Raw genomic sequence first — 23,465 nt, forward strand, 5'->3', positions numbered from 1 at the left:
ACTGAGAGAGAGCTCTGGTACTTCCTACTATGCTGGTGGATTCATTCATCTTTTTCCATCAGTCAGACTCCTGTGTGGAGTGGCAGCAGTAGACACACATGGATTTAGCTCCTGTGAAAACAAACACAATGCAGTCTCAATCGAATAACACTAGGAATAAATACATAAATTATGTCCCCAAACCCCACCCCCCCTCACACACAGCTTATACTGAGGTTGTTGAAAAGGGGTTCGTGGATGATATTCCTTTTTTAAATTTTTTATAATTTAACTTAACATCCTTTCGGAACATCATTACATTATAAATAATAATGATATATGCTAATACTATCTGCATTGCACATTTCATACAAGAAATGCAGCAGAACGTGCTTTTATTGAAAAGATACATGAAACTGGAATAGAAAGACATAATGTAAATGGTATAGTATGGTAATCAATCTTGTAAGCTACATAGACGATGAGGTCACTTTAAGATGCTGCCTTTGTAACACACACACACACACACACACACACACACACACACACACACACACACACACACACACACACACACACACACACACACACACACACACACACACACACACACACACACACACACACACACACACACACACACACACACACACACACACTATTATTGGCAGCATCATAATCAACATCAACAACAACATTGTTTCCATGGTGAAAGGACGGCCTCCTCGCGGTGTTGAACTCAAACTGCAGCACTCCCCGGAGGAGCCCGCGACATACTGATGGAGAGCTGCGTCAAGAAAACCAGAAAAAGCCAGAAAGAGGCCGGAATTTAATCGCCGTCGCTTTCAAAATAAAAGCATTTTAACGCTTTATTTTTAGTGTAACCTTTTTTGCTTTCCATGTGTTACAATTATGTGTAGGTAAACAGTGGCAGGTAAAGGTCGCATTTTAAATAGTTAATTGAAGGTATAAGCCTATTATAGCCAATTTTTGTTTGGTCTGGCACAATATTACACATAATCAATGTGGCAATGACCTAAAGGAGAAGTCTATGGAAGACTCCGTATACCTTATTTGCTATCTCAGACATGTTTAACATAATATTTTTTGTAAAATAACCTTAACTATACACATGATATAGTGAATTAAAGCAGCGTTGCATTATAAATGTCCCCATAATAGACTACCCTGCTCAAGATATGCAGTCTCAATGAATCTGACCATTTGCAAGGTCCTAACTAATAGCAAAAAAAAGCCAGAAAGGTAGACGATCAAACGTAACAATGGCCATACATAGCAATTCAGCCCCTACAGAAGAACACTGTGCATTTTAAAAATACAGGCAACCCCCAGGTTCTGTCGTCTGTTCCAAAACACGATCAGTGGTTGAACATTTTTCTTGTTTTGGCATTTTGCATTGACGTATATGTTGCAAAAAACATTCAAATGAACATAAGACATGGTGTTTCACTGTTTTTCTTAGTAGTAATACAATTACGCTTCTAATCGAGTTATCTGCATTAATGTATAGCCCATTAGTGTGAAATGTTTGGGCGGAAGTAGTGTTTTCTCATCCTGTGTAATTTGACAGAGGACGGCATTGCTCCATGGTGTTTTTCTGGGAGGAGTGGGACAGCAGCCGTACAGGGAAAGAAAACAGCAATAAGCAACAACCGAGGGCTTCAAACCTGGCTCTGTGGGACTTGGACGGAACCGAATTGCTGGAGTTAATCGGGAATACCTTTCCTAGACCGTCTTTTAGCTCACCGCGTCGGTGCTCACTTTTAATTACCGAGCAGTATTCGGGACTCATGGATAAAAGGAGAGCAGGCGGAGACGACGACATCAAAGGGGCTCCCGGGTCATTAGATAAAGCTATAGCACCGTGCAGACCTGTATTTAACACGCATGAGCCCAGCAGCCTCTCGGAAAAGCAACGAGCTTTGTAACAAGCCAGTTTTTGTAATTGTGTCGAGCCTCCCGGTCGTCTTTTCAGGGGAAGAAAAGACGTACGTACCCGCGCGAGGCTACTCGTAAAAACAACAGTATCTTACTAAAGGCTAATATTCTGTGAACCGACCCCTCCCATGCCAAAGAAGAACCACATTTTTTATAGCCTTAGTTTTGTAGCGTTTTCTTGCTTTCTTCCGATAAGCAAATGCTAGGGCAGCTGCACTTCTGTCTTTTTTCCTTTGTTACTCAGACCAAGACCAGCAGGCAGCTCCAGCTGAGGCAACACTTCACTCAGTTTTGAGCCCTGAATGTTTTTTTATGGGAAACTTTTCTCGTTTTTCTAAGTGCTGAAAGTTGGAGAAGGAAACCCCTTTTTCTAGTGATCCTCCTCCTCCCACCTCTCCCTCCACAATAAGAGCCACATTGTAGGTATGGACGACCAGTCCCGCATGATGTTGGGTCATATTGGACTAAGTGGACTGTCTCACGAGGATGTGGGTGACCCTGACAACATAAGGAAACATCACAACATGGGTCAGCCGCAGCAGCAGGACATTGGGGAGATCCTGCAGCAGATCATGGTCATCACAGATGAGAGTCTCGATGAGGCCCAGGCCAGGTAATAACATACGGCCTGATAGAAGGCACACTGTGTTTAAGAGTGGGATTTGGGTCTGCACAGGGGGGGATATCATCATCACTGTACCCCCCTCAAGCTGCATGGATTTACACACTTAATACTCACTGTTATACACTGTAATAACAACCCCCACATCCACAGTACTGCTGGAATTTTTGTGCCCCCCTTCTCCAGCTGTGCATCACCACCTTTCACCCCACAGGCCTTATCAACAACACTTAACACAAAGCTGAGCCAGCTCTGGCACCATGGCACCAGTGTTGGAGTTATAACTTCAATATGACATGTTAAAAACTATCAAAATGAAGTACTATGTTTGATACCACAGGGAAATATTGTTATTGATCGCATAACATTTTAGATTTTTATATATAGATGAAACACATTTATCAAGAGCAGTAAACGGATCCAGTCCCTGTTGTATCAATTCTGCATAAAATGAGTATTAAACCCTATTCAGTATCAATGTGTCAATATTATATTTTTGACAACTTTACTCCATAATAGGGCTTGATATAACACAGTAACTAATGGGACTTTGTAAAAAAAAAAAAAGGTTGTTCAATATCGAATGCATAACAATCAATTACAAATATATAACTTGTACATATTAGGACATTGTTTTAAATTAAAGTTTAATAGTGGAATACAGTTCAAACTAGTTGTATTATAGCCTGCCCCAATATCTGTTTTGAAGCTTCGGCAGTAAACTACTACGAATGACTTTGTCCAACGTTTTTTTACGAAGCAGGAATGAAACCTTGATTGCTAATATGCAATACCATAATAATTACATACAGAGTTTTAAAACATGTTGGGGCAAACGCACGACACAATCAGCAAAATCAAATGTTCTTAAACTGGCAGAAAACGGCTAAGAAGCAGTATATTTCAGAAGATATGTGTGCAGGCGAGAAAGTGACAGAAAGGGTCCTGTCTTGATGATAGAGTATCAACATTGAATTTCATTATTTGTGCCATCCCTATTCTATGTAGTTTGACTTTTTCTAAGTTTCTGCATGATTGTGCTTTCAATCTTCTTGTCTTTCTTCACTGAGGTGAGTAAGTCTATGTGAGTTAGACAACTATGTGCTCAGGCCTGTTTTCAGTCAGACTCCTGAACAGGTCTGGTTGCACACTCACTCATCTGAATCCAGTCTGTTCAGCACTGACTGGCAATGTGTCTGCATGATCTATTGTTGATGGATGTCAGGGCCTGTAACAGAGAGCATATAACCAAAGAACGGTTTGTAATCCACAATATCTGTCTCTCTGTCTGTCATTTTCCATAAAAGGAAACATGCTTTAAACTGCCACAGAATGAAGCCCGCCCTCTTCAGTGTCCTGTGTGAGATCAAAGAAAGGACAGGTAAGTTGTTCCAATGCTTTCTTTATTTGAATATCAGCCAATAAATGCAAACCTTGCATACTGATTAAGATTTGAACTCTTTAATTAAGGTAGTCGAGGTTAACCCCACGGATAAAATACATTGTTTTGATCTTCAGGTTTATAGCAGTTTTGCCATTTTAGGTCAAATTGAGAATAAAAGGAGTTTGGTGGACACAATGTAAAAACTGGCAAAAACAAAGAAAAAACATGTTAAATGAGGTGCTTCTCTAGGTTTGAAACATTTGGAATAATAAAAGTATATAAAATAAATCATCACGTTGAGGAGAAACAATTATGACACGTCTGCGACAGAGAGAAAGGTGTTGGCATATCCCAGCCTTTCTTTATCTACTGCTACCAGTTATTATGAACTGCCACACTTTCTGCCTCTCTTGTGCCCCATTTTCTAAAGGGAATATGCTAAAAAAAATAATCCTCTGCTGAATGCTCTCCTGCCAAACCACTGTCACAGGCATAACCAACTGCTTTGACTGCAAGGGAGCAACGGGACTGTCTGATCTGGTTTACTAACACTAGAGATGTGTTCCAGCCGCATACACTGAATATTAGCAGAATGGTTGTAACAAAGATCTCATACCTAAATATTAGATCTTGACATTCAATAACAGATTACTGATGCAGCAGAAGATTTGTATTAAGGGGACATCTTCTTAACTTGGAGTGGAGAACACACACACACACACATGCACGCAGAGAGGAGTGTGAGCTACACAGCAGCCCTCGTTATTTCCTCATTTCATTCACTTAGGTAGAGACGGGAACCCTGAGGTTGGCTGCAGGAGGGATGCAGAGTTTCCAAGGCAACTAGTGTCTCCCTTACTCACTGTCATTCAGATCTTTCACACTCAGCCCAGATATACAGATCTGGTCACAAAGTTGCTTGTTTGTTTATATCACTTCTCTCATCGCAGCTCTTGGCTTTCCGTGTGGCCAACAAGGGCAACCTGATCTGGGTTTATGCATTTCATTCAGTGCCTCGCTTTGTTATGAAATAAAGAACAATGACTGCTTCCCCTGTAAGTCATAGATGATCAAACGACAAGGCTGGTGTTATTACAGGGATAGATGCTACTATAAACAAGCACAGGTTCTACAGGCCTACAAGCCTAAATTCAGGGACCAAAGTACGTTTTCCCCCCAAATTAAATGTATGTGGAACAATAAAGAAAATCAAATGTAACGCGCCTTAACACAGACTTCCTTAACTGTGACAATTCAATATATACAGAGACCTTAACAGAATAATATTCATAATCATTTCTACGTTCATCATTCTCTCACCGTCTCTTAGTTCATACACTACAAAATATACGGTCTAATAGATACTCATAAAAGTAACAGGCGACAGATTCAAGGTTTACTATTTTTTAAGGCTCAGCCATTTATTAAAAAAAGCCCGACTTTAGTTTTTGCCAAAAATAGCCCATACAGATGTCGTTTTTGGATCTCTGCTGCACAAAAGCTGTATCAGCCGCTAGCATCTGAAACTACTCATTTAGGAAGGATTGATTGTTGGTGTTGGCTTTTTTTGACCAAATACAAACAATGAAACAAAAGGGGAATATATACTTAATAATATCCCTTTGTTTCCATTGTTGTTGTTGAGCCTTCACATTGTTTTATCCAAATCCAAAATGCTCAATAACCGTTCAAATTCACATTTCTCTGTATGTGGTTGTCTGGACTTCCCAGCAGTCTCCATACCCTGATTATTGTGGAAGTTTAGGACATAACTAGTCCCCTCTTGCTGCCTCCCTTTCCTGCTGTCAGTGTCTTGTTCTCTTCTTCTCTGTCCCAAGTTAGAACCATTAAAAATAACTCCTCACATGACGGCGACAGTTTAAAACACTCCTGTTCTCTCATCGGGAAATGCTCCCATCCTCCTCTGGATATATCCTCCTACTTCTCTGTTATCTTAAATGTCTCTTTCCTCCTTAACCTTCCTGTTGTCCTGCGGTCGAATTTGACCTGTCCCTAAATGCTTTTATTTCAGAAAAAAGGTGGTATTTTAGCAAATTGAGACAAAATAATGAGGATTGTTCCATTTTCTTTGCAAAACAATGACTCAATAATGCTTTCATTGAGTTACGGGTGTTACATTGAAATGGACAGCATCTGCGGTCTTCCGATGTACATTTTGTAAAATAATTTTAAAAATGTGCGTGAATATCAAATCAAGTTTTGTTTATATAGCACATTTAAAAACAATTTTCGGTCGAGCCAAAGTGCCGTACATCTAATAAAAACACATTACTACAATCACAATAAAAGACAATAATTTACAACAGAAATATAATAAACAAAAACACAGGGAATAGTCAGACAGTTCATCTTGTGGTAATAAGTGGGAATTGAGTTGGCTAAAAATAGCACATATTTTGGTGATGATTTATACTATATTCTTTATAAACAGACAAACTGGGAACACAACATGCCTTCCAAACTCAACTCTATTTTTAACATCCCTATTTTCTGGGATGTTTTTCAGAGGAACAAAATAAGACAGAGGCAAAGTAAGAACACAAACGACAAGAACAAGAGAGGGACAGATTGATGGATGAGTTGGAGGCAGAGGCAGTAATGGTTTTGTTTCATGGATTGGCAGACACTTGATAATCTCCAGACCCCGGAGTCCTGTCAGCCGTCACTACAAACAGATTCTCAGTGGGGGGACAGTTTGCCACCCACAGCCCCGACTGTGCTCTCAAAAGCTGGATTTACTCGCTCTGTTCCACGAGGCGTCATGGGCCGCAGCTCATCTCTTTATCCTGTGCACCGAGTGTGAGTCACTGGGTGCTAATCTGGAAGGCTTGCCCAAACTCTAGACTAATTATGAAGTAATTAACAGTAATGGGACCCAGCCCCCTTTTGAGTATAGTGGTTTTTTAGTGTCTTACCCGCTTTAAATCCTTAGTTGCTGATTTATTAGGTACACATACCTACAACTGATGCTGTCTTATCCAATTCCGTCCTTGATGAAAGTTATTTTTTTATTCCGTTTTAGTTTAGGCCATTTTAGAGACTTGGAGACTAAATGTTCATGTTGTTGGCTATGATTAGTTTGTATGGTTTACTTTATTGTTAAATTAAATGTTGATGATTGGCCTTGTTGTTTCTCACATATAGCTTTCTTATTTCCAATTACAAAAACGTTTATCTTTTCATGTTTTACAGTTTATCTCAGAAAAAGGTAGAAGGGAAAAACATTGACTTATCAAAGATTTTCAAGAAGAAAATAGAAATAAGGGACTTTTGAGACAGGAAACGAGGAGTTAGGATGATGGACATATGAAGGAAGGAAGGAAGGAAGGAGGAAAAAGGGGGATGCAGATGTGAAGCACTTCTCGTCTGGTTATTATTTATTTGTCCATACTTCTAAGGAAAAGGTGGATTTTATTTACAGTCTGTGATCTAAAGCCATGGAAAAACACTCGTACGGTTCAAGGTTCAAGGTTTTTATTTTGTCATACGAACATAGCTACTGTGTAGTTATGACGATGAAAATCTTAGGTCACAGGTGTACATGCAAGTCAAACATGTGTTTGAGTAGTTGGTTTATATTGTTATCTGGTTAAATTGGCACTTGAGTGTGTTAGGGGTGGTATACATACATTTGGATGCAATATTACAGCTGTATTTCACCTTGTAACCACATTACACTACTGTAACATGGTTTGGGAAATCACTAGTGTGTCTGATAGATTGGCAAAAGTGAAGGCCATCACTGATAGCTAATGTTGATAGGTGTGTGTGTGTGTGTAGGTGTGTGTGTGTGTGTGTGTGTGTGTGTGTGTGTGTGTGTGTGTGTGTGTGTGTGTGTGTGTGTGTGTGTGTGTGTGTGTGTGTGTGTGTGTGTGTGTGTGTGTGTGTGTGTGTGTCAAATGCTGTTAGCCAGATGCAGAGGCTGTCACCGCCCTCGTTGCGGGATTATGAATGTGATCTCTGGAACTACCTTGTAATTGCCACCTAATTTGCATAGCTGTGCAAATTAACGACCTCTCAAATGAGCCTTAATTTTTCACTGGCTCTTTAGTCGCTCCTTAAGAGCTGGCGTTAATTAACAGCTGTGTGTGTATGCCAAAATGCTTGTGTATGTGTGGCTGTTTTCTCTTTGGGCACGGGGATGCCAAGGAAAGCTGGCATCACTACCATGGCAACAGCTACTGTTTTTTCTTCATGTATAAACCTCCATCCTGGCAGTGGTTTTTGTTGTCTGTGTCTCTGACCCTGGTCTCTTTTCTTACTCCAGTATACAGACACCACTTAAGATTTGATCTCCTCGCAGCCCCCGACCGACACAGCTCTGGCTGTGATTTCTTTATCATACAGTATTTTTACTGTCAGCTCTTCCTGGGCCAGTGGTTTCTCTGAAGCTCTCTGTTTGTGTCTGCTCTGTTTGTGCTGTATATTCTTGTTATCTAAGAAAATCTAATTCCTTTTGAAGGTTATTGCAATGTTTCACTTCTATGTCCACCTTAAGACCATTAGCCGGCTGTTGTTGCACGATATCTAGGAAGAGACTTGGCCAGACAAAGCGTCTCGGACCTCAGATTAAAGAAAATAGGGCCTTTGTTTGTTTTTGGGTCGGCTGTATTTTTATGGAAATAGAGTTTTGTTTTATAGATATTGAAGAATCTGTATTTAGTGTGGAAATATGTTTGTTCTGGGTCTTATTTTGTGCGAAATATCTCTTTGCTGGTAGAAAAAAAAAAGAAAACTACAAGTTGTGAAGAATTGGGAGTTACACAGAAGAATTATGTTAGCTGTGACATAAAGAATACAATGCAGTCCAAACAATAATAAACCTCATGTTTGTTGAGCAAGGAAGATGCTATGAAGGAAGAAGATGTTATGTAGACTATCTGCTAAGATATTTAAATGAGCCCCCCTGAAACAAGCTACTAATTGGACTGAATTGTTTGTAAGCAGCTAAAAAGTTTACCTGACTTTCGGCGGGTTATGTGCTCCCGTCCACTGATGTCATGAAGTGTTTCTTACATATGCTCGAGCAGTGTGCACCCTGTTTTTCAAGTTCTCATAACTGAGCCAGAAATTCTTAACATTTCCGTGTAACATAAGCAGGATATACGAGTTATTATTCTTTTTTCCATCTCTTTTCAACGTTCAATCTATTCTCAATGCTAATGTTTACATTTGGTCCACATTTTGACCATACAAAGACTAAACTCTGAATGACTTTAAATAGAAGTTTGTGATAGAAATCCCATCAGATATTTTGTAACTGTTCCTATTCTTCTTCACAGCCCTGAGCATCCGAGGAGCGCAGGACGAAGACGGTCCGGACCCTCAGATCATGCGCCTGGACAACATGCTGCTGGCAGAGGGGGTGGCGGGTCCAGAGAGGGGCGGGGCCTCTGCAGCGGCGGCGGTGGTTGCCGCGGCAGCCGGAGGGTCGCCCGCTGAAAGCAACGTAGAACACAGCGAGTACAAAGAGAAGCTCGCTCAGATACGACGGATGTACCACGCCGAGCTGGAGAAATACCAACAGGTAGACATTATGATAATAAAACATTGCTTAAATTTTCTGTCAAAGATGTCAAGATATGAAACTTCACTCATGTCATAGATTTGTAATTTTAATGTCAGATAAACACAGAACTGAGCCTTTAAGAACCTTTTTCTGGCCACCAGTGTTATCCAAAGTAAACTCAAGTTTAAGCTTAACTGGATCTGATAGTGAAATTGACATCCAATGTTTGAGTTCTTCCTTTTTCCCTCCCTCACCTCAATACCTGACCTACTCACCCCTCCTCCCACACAGGCATGCAATGAATTCACTGACCACGTGATGAACCTGCTGAGGGAGCAGTCCCGCACGCGGCCCATCTCACCCAAAGAGATCGAGCGAATGGTGGGAATAATTCACCGCAAGTTCAGCACCATCCAGATGCAGTTGAAGCAGAGCACATGTGAAGCCGTCATGATTCTACGCTCCAGGTTCCTGGATGCCAGGTCCGTTTTGCACACTTAGTTTCCCGCCTCTTCCTAACTTCAGTCTTTCAGTGTTAAAGTGTACCTACTTATTGCGCTGAAGGTTCATTTTTGAAATCTCCCTTTTCTGCCAGACGGAAACGAAGAAACTTCAGCAAGCAGGCGGCAGAGGTTTTGAATACATATTTTTACTCCCATCTGGCAAACCCGTACCCCAGTGAGGAGGCCAAAGAGGACCTGGCCAGGAAGTGCTCCATCACCGTATCTCAGGTCAGGACGACACATACACTGACTGTTTAGTACTCCGAGTAATGTTGGGTTGATTTATGGTCCATGGTTTGGATTTAAGCCAATCAAATGATTTGCTTCTTGCAAATTAAAGAGCAGCCTACATCAGCAACCTGTGCTGATCGCAATGCGGCTCAAAATCCAACTTGCAACCTTAGTAATCAGCAATATGATGAGGCTATTAACACACAGTAATGATTGAACAAACTCACAGAGCCACTAGTGACCAGAGGCCATGCTCAATTCAGTGCTGAGCCAGCCAGCAAAATGTATTTCAAATTGATGATCAAAATTGTTTGCAAAAGAGAGATGTTGTTTGTGTTTACTAGAAACGTAATGTATATTTTGGTATGAAAATATTTTGGCAACAGGCCTAACCCTAACTTGGAAATGGTTTAGTTAAAATAAGCCAGCAGGATTTCCTGGCTTGCTTCTGACTTTGTATTTTCCTCTTCAGGTGGCCAACTGGTTTGGAAACAAGAGGATTCGGTATAAGAGGAATGTTGCAAAGCTGCAGGAGGAAGCTAACCGGTATGCTGTGAAGACAGCTGTGGACGCAACCAGTGTTTCTTCACAGGCAAGCCTAGCCAACTCCCCGGGAACACCAAACTCAGGTACAGGACCCTCCTGTTTCGACATAAGTCCTCTTTTCATAATTTGACCAAAACAAAGATAACTTTAAAGATAACTCTGACCTTAATGTATCCATTATAATCTTACACATACAAATGGTGATGAAATAACTTTTCGGAAAGTTTAAGACATTTCCTCAGTGATGATTTGTTTTTAAAACAAATAGTAAGAGGCACATTCACACCGCAGTACTTTTCCCACTTTAGTTCCGATATAGTTCCGAAATGTTGCGTTCACACCCAAAACATCCGGAACTAAAATTAGTTAATGAGAACCTTTTTACCCCCTTTTCCGTCCCTGCTAGAGAGCAGGGACTTTTGTGGGAGAAAAAGGTTCCTATGTCTGATTGGCTGGGCGGAATGCAAACCACACCCCGTAAAACTCCCCCAAAAAATTGTGAAGCCGCCATTTTATTATCCTCGCATTAGCATTAGCCCAGCGCACAAACGCAGAGAGACTAACTTATGGCAACACAAAAGAAAACATGGGAGCGGTGGAGACTAGGAGGTGTCGGCGTTCTGGCGATTTACTCGGAAGGCTTCAGTAGAAGCTGCTGGGAGTCCCAGCAGCTTCTACTGAAGCCAGTCCCCAACTCCAGGGACTTCCGGCCGGGGACTTCGGGTGGCAGTATACAGCGTAGAGTTGTTTGCGGCCTGAACTAAAGAGTTCTCATGAACCTTTGTGGGAAAAGTACTGCGGTGTGAAAGCGCCTAATATATCTGATTTCTTCCAGGATTGAAATGTTTTCAAACCTAATACGTATCATTATACGTATTGCATAATCTTTGCAAAAACACTCCCGCGATCAGTATTTCCGTAGCCTACATTCACAACATGGAGCTAAAGGCTAACGCTAACTCAGTGAAACAAACAATTAAGAAAGTTCCTAAAGTTTAAACACAAATTCTGGGCAAAACACACTTTGCATAACAACCAGCACCTTGTCTGTTCTGCGGTGTCAAATGAAAGTGTCCATCCCCTGTAGTAAAACACTGACATTAGTACTTCATACAACCCTACTTCAGACACGGGAGTCAGTCTGCAGACTCCTCTCCAAACTAGGTGAATATTGTAGTACACTCATTGGGTTTAACAATGAAATGTGTCCTTGGCCATGACCTCTAAATGTCAATTGGGTGACTGAAAGGAGTTCCTCCTGTGTGTGCCGACAGGAGGATACCCAGCCCCGTGTTACACTCCTGACGGGAGGTTATGAGGACCTGCCTGGTCATACTCTCCTCCTTCTTCTCCGTTTCCATGTGAGTAGCTATGGTTACACACTGTTGCTATAGTAACACACTCTCCTACTGAGTAGTCATGGTAACAGCCTTTCCCTGTGTTAGCATGCGGTTTGGTGTGACAGGTTTTGTAGATGCTATTGATGTAGTTCCCTTACATATGCTGCAGTGCATCACTAACTAAGTCTCAACACTAAGTGGTTGCAGAGCAATAAGGGCAACATTCACACTAACAAGTGATGCTGCTAAAAGGGAAAGCATTGACTATGCTCCTCTTTTACCTTAGTTTAGTTGGAAATTGGCAAAAGTAAAAAAACAAAAACACAAATGTTTAAGAGCAGCTACTGGGTTGTTAACATAATTTGTGAAGAACCAAAGTGTTCATTAATCTAAACTACCAAAATCCCACCTCAAGACCCCTAACTTTGCAGGGAATTTCCAGTAGCTGTGTTGTGAATGGAAGCACTAACTTTCAGGGACAGTCACATAAAATGTCAGTTTGGCAAAAGACCCTTTGTGAAGAGCTAGCCAACCAATCACAAGACCCCGCTGAAGTGAACTGAATGAATCCGTGCCAGTTTATAGTTTGTGACTGAGCTGAAACTGGATGTGACTTCGGGTCTGGTTGGCGGGGGAAAAGGACAACATAAGTGCGCCTGCTCTACGGCCCAATGGATGTGGAGTAACGCTGGAAGATCGGCTTGTTTTTTCTTGAGAGTCAGGCTTTTGGCTTCACACGCCTCTGTACCCAGTTCTCTTTGAACATCCATGATACACGTCGTACACCCAGCGCTGCCCCATATTCTTATGATGCGTTTCATGGCAGTTTGTATCCATACGAGTGGCATTACTGCCAAATGTTCACCTGTCCCGTGGCCCATCTATGCAGGAACTGCCACAGCTTGTATGAAAAAGCTCAAGATGTAAATGTTCCTAAATGTAGCGCATGTGTGGAGTTCACAAAGATCCACAGGGTGAGTGGATCTGAGGCTGTGTTCGTTCCTCTTCCAGCTAACATCCTGTAAACCCACTGTGATTCTGTTCCTTCAGGCTGATGATGGCGGTTATCTTCCTCCCATCTCTCCCCCACCAAGAGTGCGAGCACTACGTCACCTCCAGCTGATGCTCCACCCTCCCCCCCACCCTGCTCCTCAGACTAATACAACCCTAGACTGTAGGCTAACCTCCAGCCACACAACAAACAGAGCTTTACCAAAACTCTGCAACTTTTCTCTTTTGTTTTGCTTTGTGATGCCGAGTCTTTCTAACATCTTTTATTTTAACCCCTTCACTTGAAAAATGTGTTAACACCTTTATATTTTTCTTTTTACTATTACTCACACAATGTTTCCATTGGTTTTTTTTCAAAAAAGAAAAGTAAATAATGAAAATAATCTTTTTTTTTTTTAAATGTAGTGCTTCACCTGCAGTGAGACCTTCACTGTATGAAGGTTTAGGGCCTGTATGAGGCCTTGGATCAGATGTGGGTTTGTTATTTTATTTCAGAAAGTTAAAATAGGAAAGAAAAAAAAGAATAAAAAAAAGCATGTGGTTATTTTTAGATGTTAAACTACGATTTTATTTTGTATTTTTTCTTTGAAGTTTTTTAAGAAAAATGTTGTCACTGAGAAAAATGCATTGAGAGAATACAACAAAAAACATCTAGATGGCAGAAATGACCAAAAATAAAAACATTGTCACTTATTAAATTTTTCTTTGCTTCAGACAAAAAACTGGTTTGAGTTTGTTTTAATTCATATAAATGTTAATACAATATATATATATTTTGTATCTTCCATGCTTTTGAAGAAACCTAAACCAAAGAGGCTTTAAGGAGGACTGACCCCGGTTCAGTTTTAGATCATACTGTAACAATGAGATCATGTGGGTTTTTGTTCATTTGTGCCCTCTAGTGTTGAATAGTGGAACTGCAAATCTAATTCTTGATATTTTGACAAGTTTTCCTGCCAATTTCTTTCTCTTACTTGCTAATCTTTAATTGTGAATAAACAGAAATAGGTTTTTTGTCTAAATATATTGGTCATTTATCAGCTGAAGGAGCTGCTGAGGTGCACACAACATGTTGGAGTATCTGATAACTACAATCAATTGTAGTTATTTGATAGGATACATGTTCTACTAGCCTATTTACTTAGTTAAAACTACACTACAAATCATTACATTAACAGATTTCATTACACGTGCGACCCATTTACCCATTTATTCTGAAATCCTTATTTTTCACATTTGTATGAGATTATTGTTACAGGGATCATGCTCTCTTCAGTTATGTTTGATGTATTTTTTTGTTTAAGTTCACTTCATATTTGACTATGTTTTAAAGCATTATTTATGAATATACGCCAGGTTACTCAGTAACATACCAAATTGAAAAACACATCACAACAACACTTTAGGAGTCTTTTGAATCTTCATTCACCAGCCACTTTGACCTTTTGTTAGCAAGTAAAGAGCCACATATAGCTTCATATTAATTAAGAAACGTGCATACAAATAATTAAAGATAAAAGTAGAAATTACAAAATACACATCCAGTACCAGTAACAGTTTGGAAATATGTAGCAGCCATTTGAAAGTATTAAAGGTTGAAGTATATGTTGACCGGTCAATACCATGCAGACACATGGAATACACTTCTTGGAAAGCAGGGCAGTATCTGAAGACTCTCCAGGCACTTTAGTTGAACACAATTAGAAAGTATTGAAGGTTCAAGCTTGGTACTATTGTCCAGTACATGTCCTACAACTTCTGTTCCTATTCTATCAAGGGAGCTATTTGTTAGCAAACCTCTCTGTAACAGCATATCAATCGAAATGTAGACCGACGTTGCAATTTTGAATGAAAAAAACAAACAAAATGAAAACTGCACACAACAATATCGCATTAAAACTCTTCCTACGTGACTAACACGTGTGGACAATGTTTGAATAGGAGAAGGGGTGAATGGTAAGTTAGGGGTTAAAGGTTGAAAGTGATTGTATGAAAAAGAGACAGAGGCACAGAGAGATAGATTTGTCACTGGAGACTGTTCATCATGGATTCATCACCCGGGGTTCTGATCCTGTGCGCTCTCTTATTTTCAGGTAATTGATCAGACTTACATTGAACACAATTATAATTTTTCCTTTTTTTAATCTGCATGACGTCAGTAGAGATGTACATTTTATTTCTGTAATTGAGTGTCACGAAAACTGCTGCTCACAAACTAATACAAGTATAAAATCATCATTATTGTCTTCTTACAAGCAGTTTGAATCCTAGAGATAATACTCAGACCTCACTGATAGCTGTTTTCATTTGAGCTCCTTCCTGCTTAAAGAAATAGGCCCGATGAAATAGTGTTTTTTGTTGATTATCCAGAGTTTGGGGTCTTTCTGGAAAGGCATTGCTGGCGATTATTTAAAAATCGTATTAGTTAATAATGTGAGCACTGCCAGAAACAGTTTGACATCTCAACAACTGAGCAAATCAAACCAAACCAAAATTCAATTTTTGTTCTAATTATGAGAAACTAACACTTAAATATTAATATACAATTTAAAGCAAAGGGAAACTAAATTTTCCTCGACAACACAATGTCTTTGAGAGAATTTAGTTTTAATTCTGCAGCTCTTATGTTTTTTGCTTTGTTATCAAAAGGACTCCTGTCAGACTGTGTATTTGCTCAGCATGTTTGCTTTTGGGTGGTTTGTGTTTACACTGTATTCAACCAGACAGACTAGTCTAAAGGTTCACAGAACTACTGTGTGTGTGTGTGTGTGTGTGTGTGTGTGTGTGTGTGTGTGTGTGTGTGTGTGTGTGTGTGTGTGTGTGTGTGTGTGTGTGTGTGTGTGTGTGTTCACCTGTGACAGTATATCTCTGTGCAGTGTCTGCTCAGGCTCCCGTGGTCTCCGTGGAGCCACGCGCTGCTACGGTGCGCCAAGGGGAGTCTGCCAGCTTCAGATGCCAGGTGGGGAGCGGGGCCCCTCCAGTCCAACTGCAGTGGAAGAGAGCCAATAACCAAGCGTTACCAGGTCAGGAGAAATAACATGTACGTGTTGTGCAAACCAAATTTACAATCTGTGGAGTTCCACTGAATTCTACGTTTTTCTTTCAGGCAACACTAAGATTGGTCCTGATGGCTCTGTGTTGACGATTGCTAAGGCCCGGCCTGAGAACCAGGGCCAGTACCACTGCATGGCATCAAATTCTGCGGGCCGCAGCACCGCCATGGCTGTGCTCAACGTCAAATGTGAGCTTTTTTAACTGTTAAGTTCATCATGCAACTCTAATGTTCAGGTTCACTCTCACAGTGTTCTTCAACAGGTAGCTGTTTTTGCCAATTATGAGACAATGGATATACAGAAGGTGCTGACTCTTGCATAGGAGCAAGACAAACAGATTTAGCTTTTTGTTGTATTTGTGCCTCTTTGTAGTCATTTTGTGTCTTTCTTTAATAGTTATAGTCTCTTTTTTCTCCTTTTGCATCTGTCCCCGGTCAGTACCAGTTCCTATAGGTGATATATTGAAGATAAAAAGGCCAGGTGGGCTCCTGACACTTTGGGACCCTGGGCCTGTGCTTGGTAGGCCCAATTAGTAATCAATCATGGTGCTGAGCACCAAACGACATGCAGACACTGTTATTGAATATAGCTGTTTTTAGCTCAAGAGTGAATATATGAGACCAAAATCAAAGCTTAATGTCAATACTGGACACATCTCTCTCTGGCAGATGCTCCTAAAGTGCAGCTGACCCAGGCCGGGCCCCTGCAGGTCAGGATGGGTGAACCTGTATCAGTGGATTGTCGTGCCACCGGCAGGCCCCGCCCCACCACCACCTGGAAACGCCAGGGCTCCACCCTGCAGCTGGTTAACAAGGAGACAAATGATGTCAACACCATACAGGTCAAATATAAAGTTACACTTTCATTTATTTCCACATTTTAACATTACAAATCGACTATAATAATGTGTTTTTTCTCAGTGGCCTGCAGTGCACCCAGAAGACTCAGGAGTTTATATTTGCCAGGCTGAAAACAGTGAGGGGGTGGCGGAGGTAAAAATCAATATCGTAGTTCAGGGGCAGCCGGGGGCTCCAGTGGCTTCAGTGGGCACCACAGAGATGACGGTGGTGGATGGACGCACGATCACAATGTTGTGCCAGGCCAGCGGTAAGATGTTCATACAGTACTTGTGTTTCAATATCTTTCAGTGCTGCTCTCACTTCCTTTTTCCCCTTTATCCTCTCTTCCTCTTCCTCTTTTCAGGTTCCCCGCTTCCTGTCATCACCTGGTCCAAGCTGCGAGCACCGTTGCCCTGGAAACACACAGTGTCTGGTGGAGTTTTGACACTCAACGGCGTGGGGCGCCAGGATTCAGGGCAATACATCTGCAATGCCACCAACATACATGGCTACAGCGAGGCGTACATGCAGATGGAGGTGGAGAGTGAGTGGCCAGCGTAGATGATCAACACATGCAGGTTGTCGCTGCTTATGGTTACAGTGAAAGTCTTCTCCTTCGTGCAGGTCCTCCGTACGCCACCAGCCTGCCCGATCAGGTGAGGCTGCAGCCCGGAGACGCCCTGAGCCTGCAGTGTCTCGCCCTCGGCACGCATCCCATTCAGATTGAGTGGAGCCGGGGGGGCAGGGTGAGTCTGCCTCCGGGATCAGAGTCCACCAAGGATGGGAGTCTGCAGATAGCCCATGTTAAACTGAGCGATGCCGGAACGTACAAATGCGTGGCCACCAACCACATCGGCTCCAGTGAGGCGCTGGCCAGAGTCATCATAAGAGGTGAGCTAGGGTTTGGGTTGAGGATTTAAAAAAAACTGAGTTGACCTTCACCTCTTTACCTAACACTCTAATCTTGTTTCGTTAACCTTTTGTTCTTTCTTTTTAACAGCTTAATCCATTGTGGTTCCATCTGATTGAGAAACTATGCAGCGCTCACAATCTTTGCAAACCGGGATTATTGACTTCAAGATGGTCAATACTGCAAAAACTGGGAAAATTACATGTAATAGATTTATATATTTTCACTTGAAATATATCAATGCTGTTTAACCTCTAGGTTTAATTGTGCATATGGGGTTAGGTTTGTACTTTTATAGAAAACTCATACTGTTGCCATTGTTGCTCCTGTCTCATTTCTCCCTTGCGAAAGCTTTTCTCTGACGTCCTCCAGAATGTGTGTGGGAGTTTCTTCGGCTGGAATGCCTCTGCACCCCCTCTGCCTCCCTTTATGTCATCGGATAAGTCGACACTGTTGCACTTCCAAAATGGAAAGAAGGTCACAATGAAGCACCGGATCTAAAGTCCTTATTATGCTGTTAAATATCAAAACAATAAAGACCAATTCATTTCAATGAAAAATAAGGTTGTCATGAAAATGAAGTATTGAAGTGTATCTAGATGAGAGAATTTGCAAAAATCTTTTAGAAGAGAAGGTGAGTCAGAGAAGTGGGAGTATTGTACTTTTCCTCTTGCCTACAGGACTGATAGAGCCGGGCAGGGTCTTTTTTTAATGCCAAATGTGTGTTTTATTTCAAAAGGGTTAACAATGAGACAGTAAATGATTAAATTGAATGATAAATCTTCAAAATACAGCTGTTTTGTGCGCCATGGTTCATTAAGGTGCACTTTACTATGTGCAGAAGACAGCAGTATGCCAATGAATAATCTTCCTATAATTCGTTTTTTAAAAAGGATAAAAATGTATGCAGCAGAAAAGAGATTCTCTTTTTCATTCCACACTTTTTTCTTTGTCTAAACCTGGCGCTTGCATCACCCACAATGCAACCCGATCCCTGGCTGTTTGGTGGGAGATTTGTGGTATGTTATGCTACTAGAGGTATATAGCCTCAGGCAGAGGTCTGGTAAGCTCCCTTTATTCTAAGTGCAGATCCCAGATCTCTTTCTTTTTCAGACTTGTCTTCAGACCCAGCCGACGCTGACTTCACAAAGCTCCCCCTGGAGCCACAAAAGGGATTTATACAACGGCTGTCTCACATGTAGTAGTTCTCCCCAAGGCCGGTAAGCTTTGATGTGGAGTTCCACTCGAACCTCTGGGCTACTGAGACGGCCAAGTCAGTTTAATACTTTTAAATCCTCCTGAGTGATCATTGAATGTGCACATTGGTCATTATTTTCCATTAAGATATTTCACTTTTTTTGTACAAGTGTAACCCTGTTATGTATTTCAAAGCATTAGAGAGGAGATGGTTGCCATTTTTTCCAAAGTCAAGCAGCCCACCTCCCCACTGCGGTTATTTTCGTACGGTTCCATTATGTTTAAAATATATTGCTAATTTACCATGTTAATGCTTTTATATTTGATAGATTGTACAACGGGAATCTAAGAAGTGCTTCACAAAGTAATATGTTCAACCACATGGTGGCAATATGTAGCCTTATAAAAAAAGGCACACACCCATTGCCTTCAGACCAAGAGCAATGTGAGCTTTCACACCCTCAACAACTGCAGGGACAGATGGACTCGACAACAGATACGCTATTGTTTCCTAAATCACTAAGTGTGTTCCCTAAGTTTAAAAATAAGCAAAACACTTGGCTGATCATTACAGCTTTGAGTAAATATGGACTGTAGTGTGGACTCCTCTGGAACAGGCAAAGTTCAGTTTGATCAGACAAACCTATTGCAAAATGACTCCCTGAGGGCCATGTTGTAAGAGACTAAAGTAAGCAGTTCTGACTAAATTAGGTGTTAGCTCAACTTTAAGGTTTGTGGCTTTAGCCAAAGGTTGGAAAGAGAGCTACCATTTCCAAAGCTGCTGCCAGGCCGGAGCCTGTATCTGCTGTTTGTGATTGTGGCCTCCCTCGTGAAACGCCCAGCCTCCACTATATTCCTCTCTTCCATCTTAACAAGCATCTTCAAAGCTGGTGAGGAAACATCTGCCCTCTGTCACCTCACTCCACCCCCTCACTTCACACACAGACTGAGGGAGGGAGGCTGAAGGGCACTAAATAAATGCAAACATAGGATATTAGAGGAGGGAAATCTACAAACAGTTTTAATTCACAATAATAAAGAGCTATCGAGCTGGAAAAGACAGAGGGGAAACTGATTCATTAAATCTGATCCCCCCCTCTCTCCCTTTGTATAACTTCGTATATATTTTAACTAGACATGGACATATGGTCTCTAATGGAGTCTGATATAAACAGTGAAGTTCATAGGAGTCCAGATGACATCCAAGAAAAGGGATGTGCGCACACACTCGCAAAGACAGTTTGTCAGTTTCAGAAGCATTGCAGTGGTTTATGTTACACTAGGATACACAACAGTGTTACATTTACTCTGGAACACACACTGCTTACATTAGCATTAAGAGGCGAGGAAAGAAAACCAACAAACAGGCAATCCGTCATGTAGCTCTATCACCACACAAGGAGACTCAAATACTCCCTATTACTATTTTTCTCTAGGCCATATATATTCAAATCAGGATCAGAAATCCTTTATTAGCTTTAAATATCACAAACTAATTAGTTCAGTTTTACAAAATAATAACTAAAAGGGAATGTTTGAATAACGACCAGCGTAATTCCCCAGCAGTAATAATGTGAGATTAGGAAGGAAGGAACAAATGAGGTGAGAGCTTCCTCAGGAAGTTATAGGTGGAAGGGTGGCGCCTGTCAAGTCTGTTGCTATGGTTTCCACCTGGTGGACTGGGATAAGCTGTGGTTTGTAGTAACAACAGTGTTTTCAGGATGTAGGAGGTTAAGCTTATGGGGTGATAGGGAGCAGGATTGTCGTGGTTGTAGAGCTGACTTTACAGAGTGGCTAATATCACACCCCCACTAATATCTTAAGTGTTGACAGAAAGGGCTTCTATGCCAAGTTTCTCTCACAAAATATTGGATATGTTCACGTCTTTGTGCCTCTACAGTTCTTGAAAGCTGCTCAAATCAATACTTTTATATTTACAATATAAATGACAACATTGTGTAGTCCTAAGAGTTGCTAGAAGTAACCAAACCACAAATGATTATCATCCGTTTGCTTATCCCCTCAGAGTGTTTTGGTTTTAAAAGCCCGCAGCTGTACTGTTTTGGTTCACTTTTACTTGGGAGGCAGCTGTTCTAAGAAAAACAGGAGCAAAAAGAAAACAAAATTATTTACTAGCCAGTTAAAATAGTGGAAGCAGATATTTCCTTTAGGAGTTTGTATGTATTAGGGTTTGTGTATTTGTACTTGTGTCATACATCTGAAGACTGACTAATAGACACCCTGACCTTGATGAAGGCTGATACAAGCGAGTGTTGTAAAACGTCGGTTTGATAGTTTGCATCAGAAGATGAAAATAAACTGACAGCAACGACACTTAGTTGGGACTGTCCTTTCTGCTCTCCATATTAATAAAGTGCATATTATGCAATATTTTCATCCTAGACATGCAACCTGGCTTGACATAGTTCTGGCAAGAGGTACTGGCTTCTGAGTCGTGTTCTAATAGTTTTAACAGTGAAGCACATGTTTGTGGAATAACAGGTAAGGTATTCAAAACAACTGAAGAATAAATCACTTACTTTATAATTCAGTCATCTGCAAATAAAATGAGTACAGTAAAGTACATAAAGTGCTCAGCACAAACCAAGGGTCTTTAAAATAAAGCCAATGCCCTCAACCTGCATGTATACTAATGGCCGGCAGGAGGCGACTTCACTGGTTGCAGAAAGAGCTGAGTGTTAGCTCATTAAAAATGTTCCTATGGCAGGATGTACATTTTGTTAATTTATGAACCAGCTAAGATAAAAATGCTCACAAAAATGTGCATCATTATTGTTAAGACAGTTGACATGAATTATAAATACAGTACATCTTGCTGACCAAGCTAGCTAGCGTTAGCTTATCATTTAAAACTCTCTTTGCTAAAGGTATCTGACCCTACTGGCCTTGCTCTTCCCTGGTCACTTCATAATCTCGTCCAATGGTCACTACTGGCTTCAAACCAAAATGACAGCTTGAGGTTGTATGCTTGTGCCAACCAGGCAGTTGAAGTTCATATCGATCTCCCCTGAAATGTTAATCCTCATTTAATCCTATTAGAAATATATCTGTAACATTGACCTCTGACCACCAAAGTCTAAATCTGTTCACCCTTGAGTCTTAGAGATTTGTGCCGTATTTAAGTAATTTCCTGAGACATCGTATTCACGAGAAGGGGACCAACACTTCCTCTTTCCCAGCATACACCACAGATGGACTTCAGCCGACAGCGCACAATGAAACAGATGTTTTTCTAAGTTTGATGCATTTTGTAAATTAAATTATTATTTTTTTTATTTATTTATAGAAGGACCATGCATACAAACACATTAATTTCAGCAAAGAGAAGAGATGCAATATGCCAGATTATAGCTAATTTCAATCTGTGGTCCGGATTTTGATCCTCTCGAAGCCATTTGATATGATCATATTTGTTTAACATATTTAATAATAGGGTGGCTGTAGTTTGGGATAACACATAATAACAGCCCTGTTGTCAGTAGCATCTAGCGGTTGTTGAAATTAAAACACAGCCAGATGAATCTTTCTGTAGAGATGCTGTTGCTTGTTGCCGAGCACCATAAATACAAACCAGTGTCGGGTAAGTCTTGTGATCACGTCTCTCTCCTCTTCACAGGAAACTCAAACCACATAAAAGGCCGTCTTTATCACACATGTAGTGCACCAACGCTTTCACTACCGCGCTGTTCTTCGTGCATTGCAATCTGTCACCTCGAAGTCTTATGACACCATGAGATGCATAATATGTTTCTTTACCTCGACACCACTATTGGGTGTACCTTGCCTCATGATCACTGGTGTTTGTAGCGTCAGAATGAGACCACTCGAGCAATGAAAAAAGTGTAAGCGGCACTTCTGGTTAAAAATATGCACTATAAAAGCAGAGCAGAGCTGTGGAGGCCCGCAGACTGATCTGAAGCCACAGACACAGCGGCTTTGGTACAACTGTACAGTACATCAATTGGTTTAGTACTTGTATTTGCTCAAAGCAACAACATACATTTGTTCTAAATAAAGAAGTGTGTGCTGCAATAGGAAAATAAACTTGGTGTTGGTGATGAATGATATAAAGAAAAAAAAAACTCCAAATCAGGTTCTGTTCAAGGAGAGGGCAAGTTTCAGAATAACAACCAATATCACAGACTTCCATCAAAAGTAAGCTGGACGGTCAATTTTCTTATTTATGTTTTATTTTGATAAAACAACAGTAGATACAAAAATAAAATGAGAGTTGAAGTAATTTGTTGTTTTCTTTACAATTTCTGTCCTTGCTATTTTTGGGATATGATTAATTACAATAAGGTTTTTGCAGCGACCAACCATTTATAATAATGACATAT

General features: G+C 40.8%; 2 protein-coding genes across 4 annotated transcripts; both read left to right on the plus strand.

The window, feature by feature from the left end:
- Positions 1-1,552: 1,552 nt before the first annotated feature.
- LOC307032498 (pre-B-cell leukemia transcription factor 1-like) lies at positions 1,553-14,127 on the plus strand. 2 transcript variants are annotated; one of them, XM_079670497.1, is made up of 8 exons: positions 1,554-2,551; positions 3,868-3,941; positions 9,248-9,492; positions 9,766-9,956; positions 10,070-10,205; positions 10,681-10,837; positions 12,029-12,115; positions 13,145-14,127. In XM_079670497.1, the coding sequence occupies exons 1-7, from the start codon at positions 2,364-2,366 to the stop codon at positions 12,070-12,072; spliced, it is 1,035 nt and encodes a 344-aa protein (XP_079526623.1). In that variant the 5' UTR covers positions 1,554-2,363; the 3' UTR covers positions 12,073-12,115; positions 13,145-14,127. The 2 variants fall into 2 exon arrangements, with proteins under 2 accessions (XP_079526624.1, XP_079526623.1); XM_079670498.1 differs by lacking the exon at positions 12,029-12,115 and having other exon boundaries at positions 1,553-2,551.
- A 915-nt stretch (positions 14,128-15,042) lies between these two features.
- On the plus strand, positions 15,043-18,700 carry sid4 (secreted immunoglobulin domain 4). Of its 2 annotated transcripts, none has more exons than XM_079670419.1 (8): positions 15,043-15,198; positions 15,982-16,128; positions 16,212-16,346; positions 16,827-16,999; positions 17,079-17,265; positions 17,362-17,541; positions 17,622-17,888; positions 17,998-18,700. In XM_079670419.1, the coding sequence occupies exons 1-8, from the start codon at positions 15,150-15,152 to the stop codon at positions 18,000-18,002; spliced, it is 1,143 nt and encodes a 380-aa protein (XP_079526545.1). In that variant the 5' UTR covers positions 15,043-15,149; the 3' UTR covers positions 18,003-18,700. The 2 variants fall into 2 exon arrangements, with proteins under 2 accessions (XP_079526545.1, XP_079526544.1); XM_079670418.1 differs by having other exon boundaries at positions 15,064-15,198; positions 15,967-16,128.
- The last annotated feature ends 4,765 nt before the right edge of the window (positions 18,701-23,465 follow it).

Source organism: Notothenia rossii (genome assembly GCF_949606895.1).
Source record: "Notothenia rossii genome assembly, chromosome: 1".
In the NCBI taxonomy this organism is placed as follows: domain Eukaryota; kingdom Metazoa; phylum Chordata; class Actinopteri; order Perciformes; family Nototheniidae; genus Notothenia; species Notothenia rossii.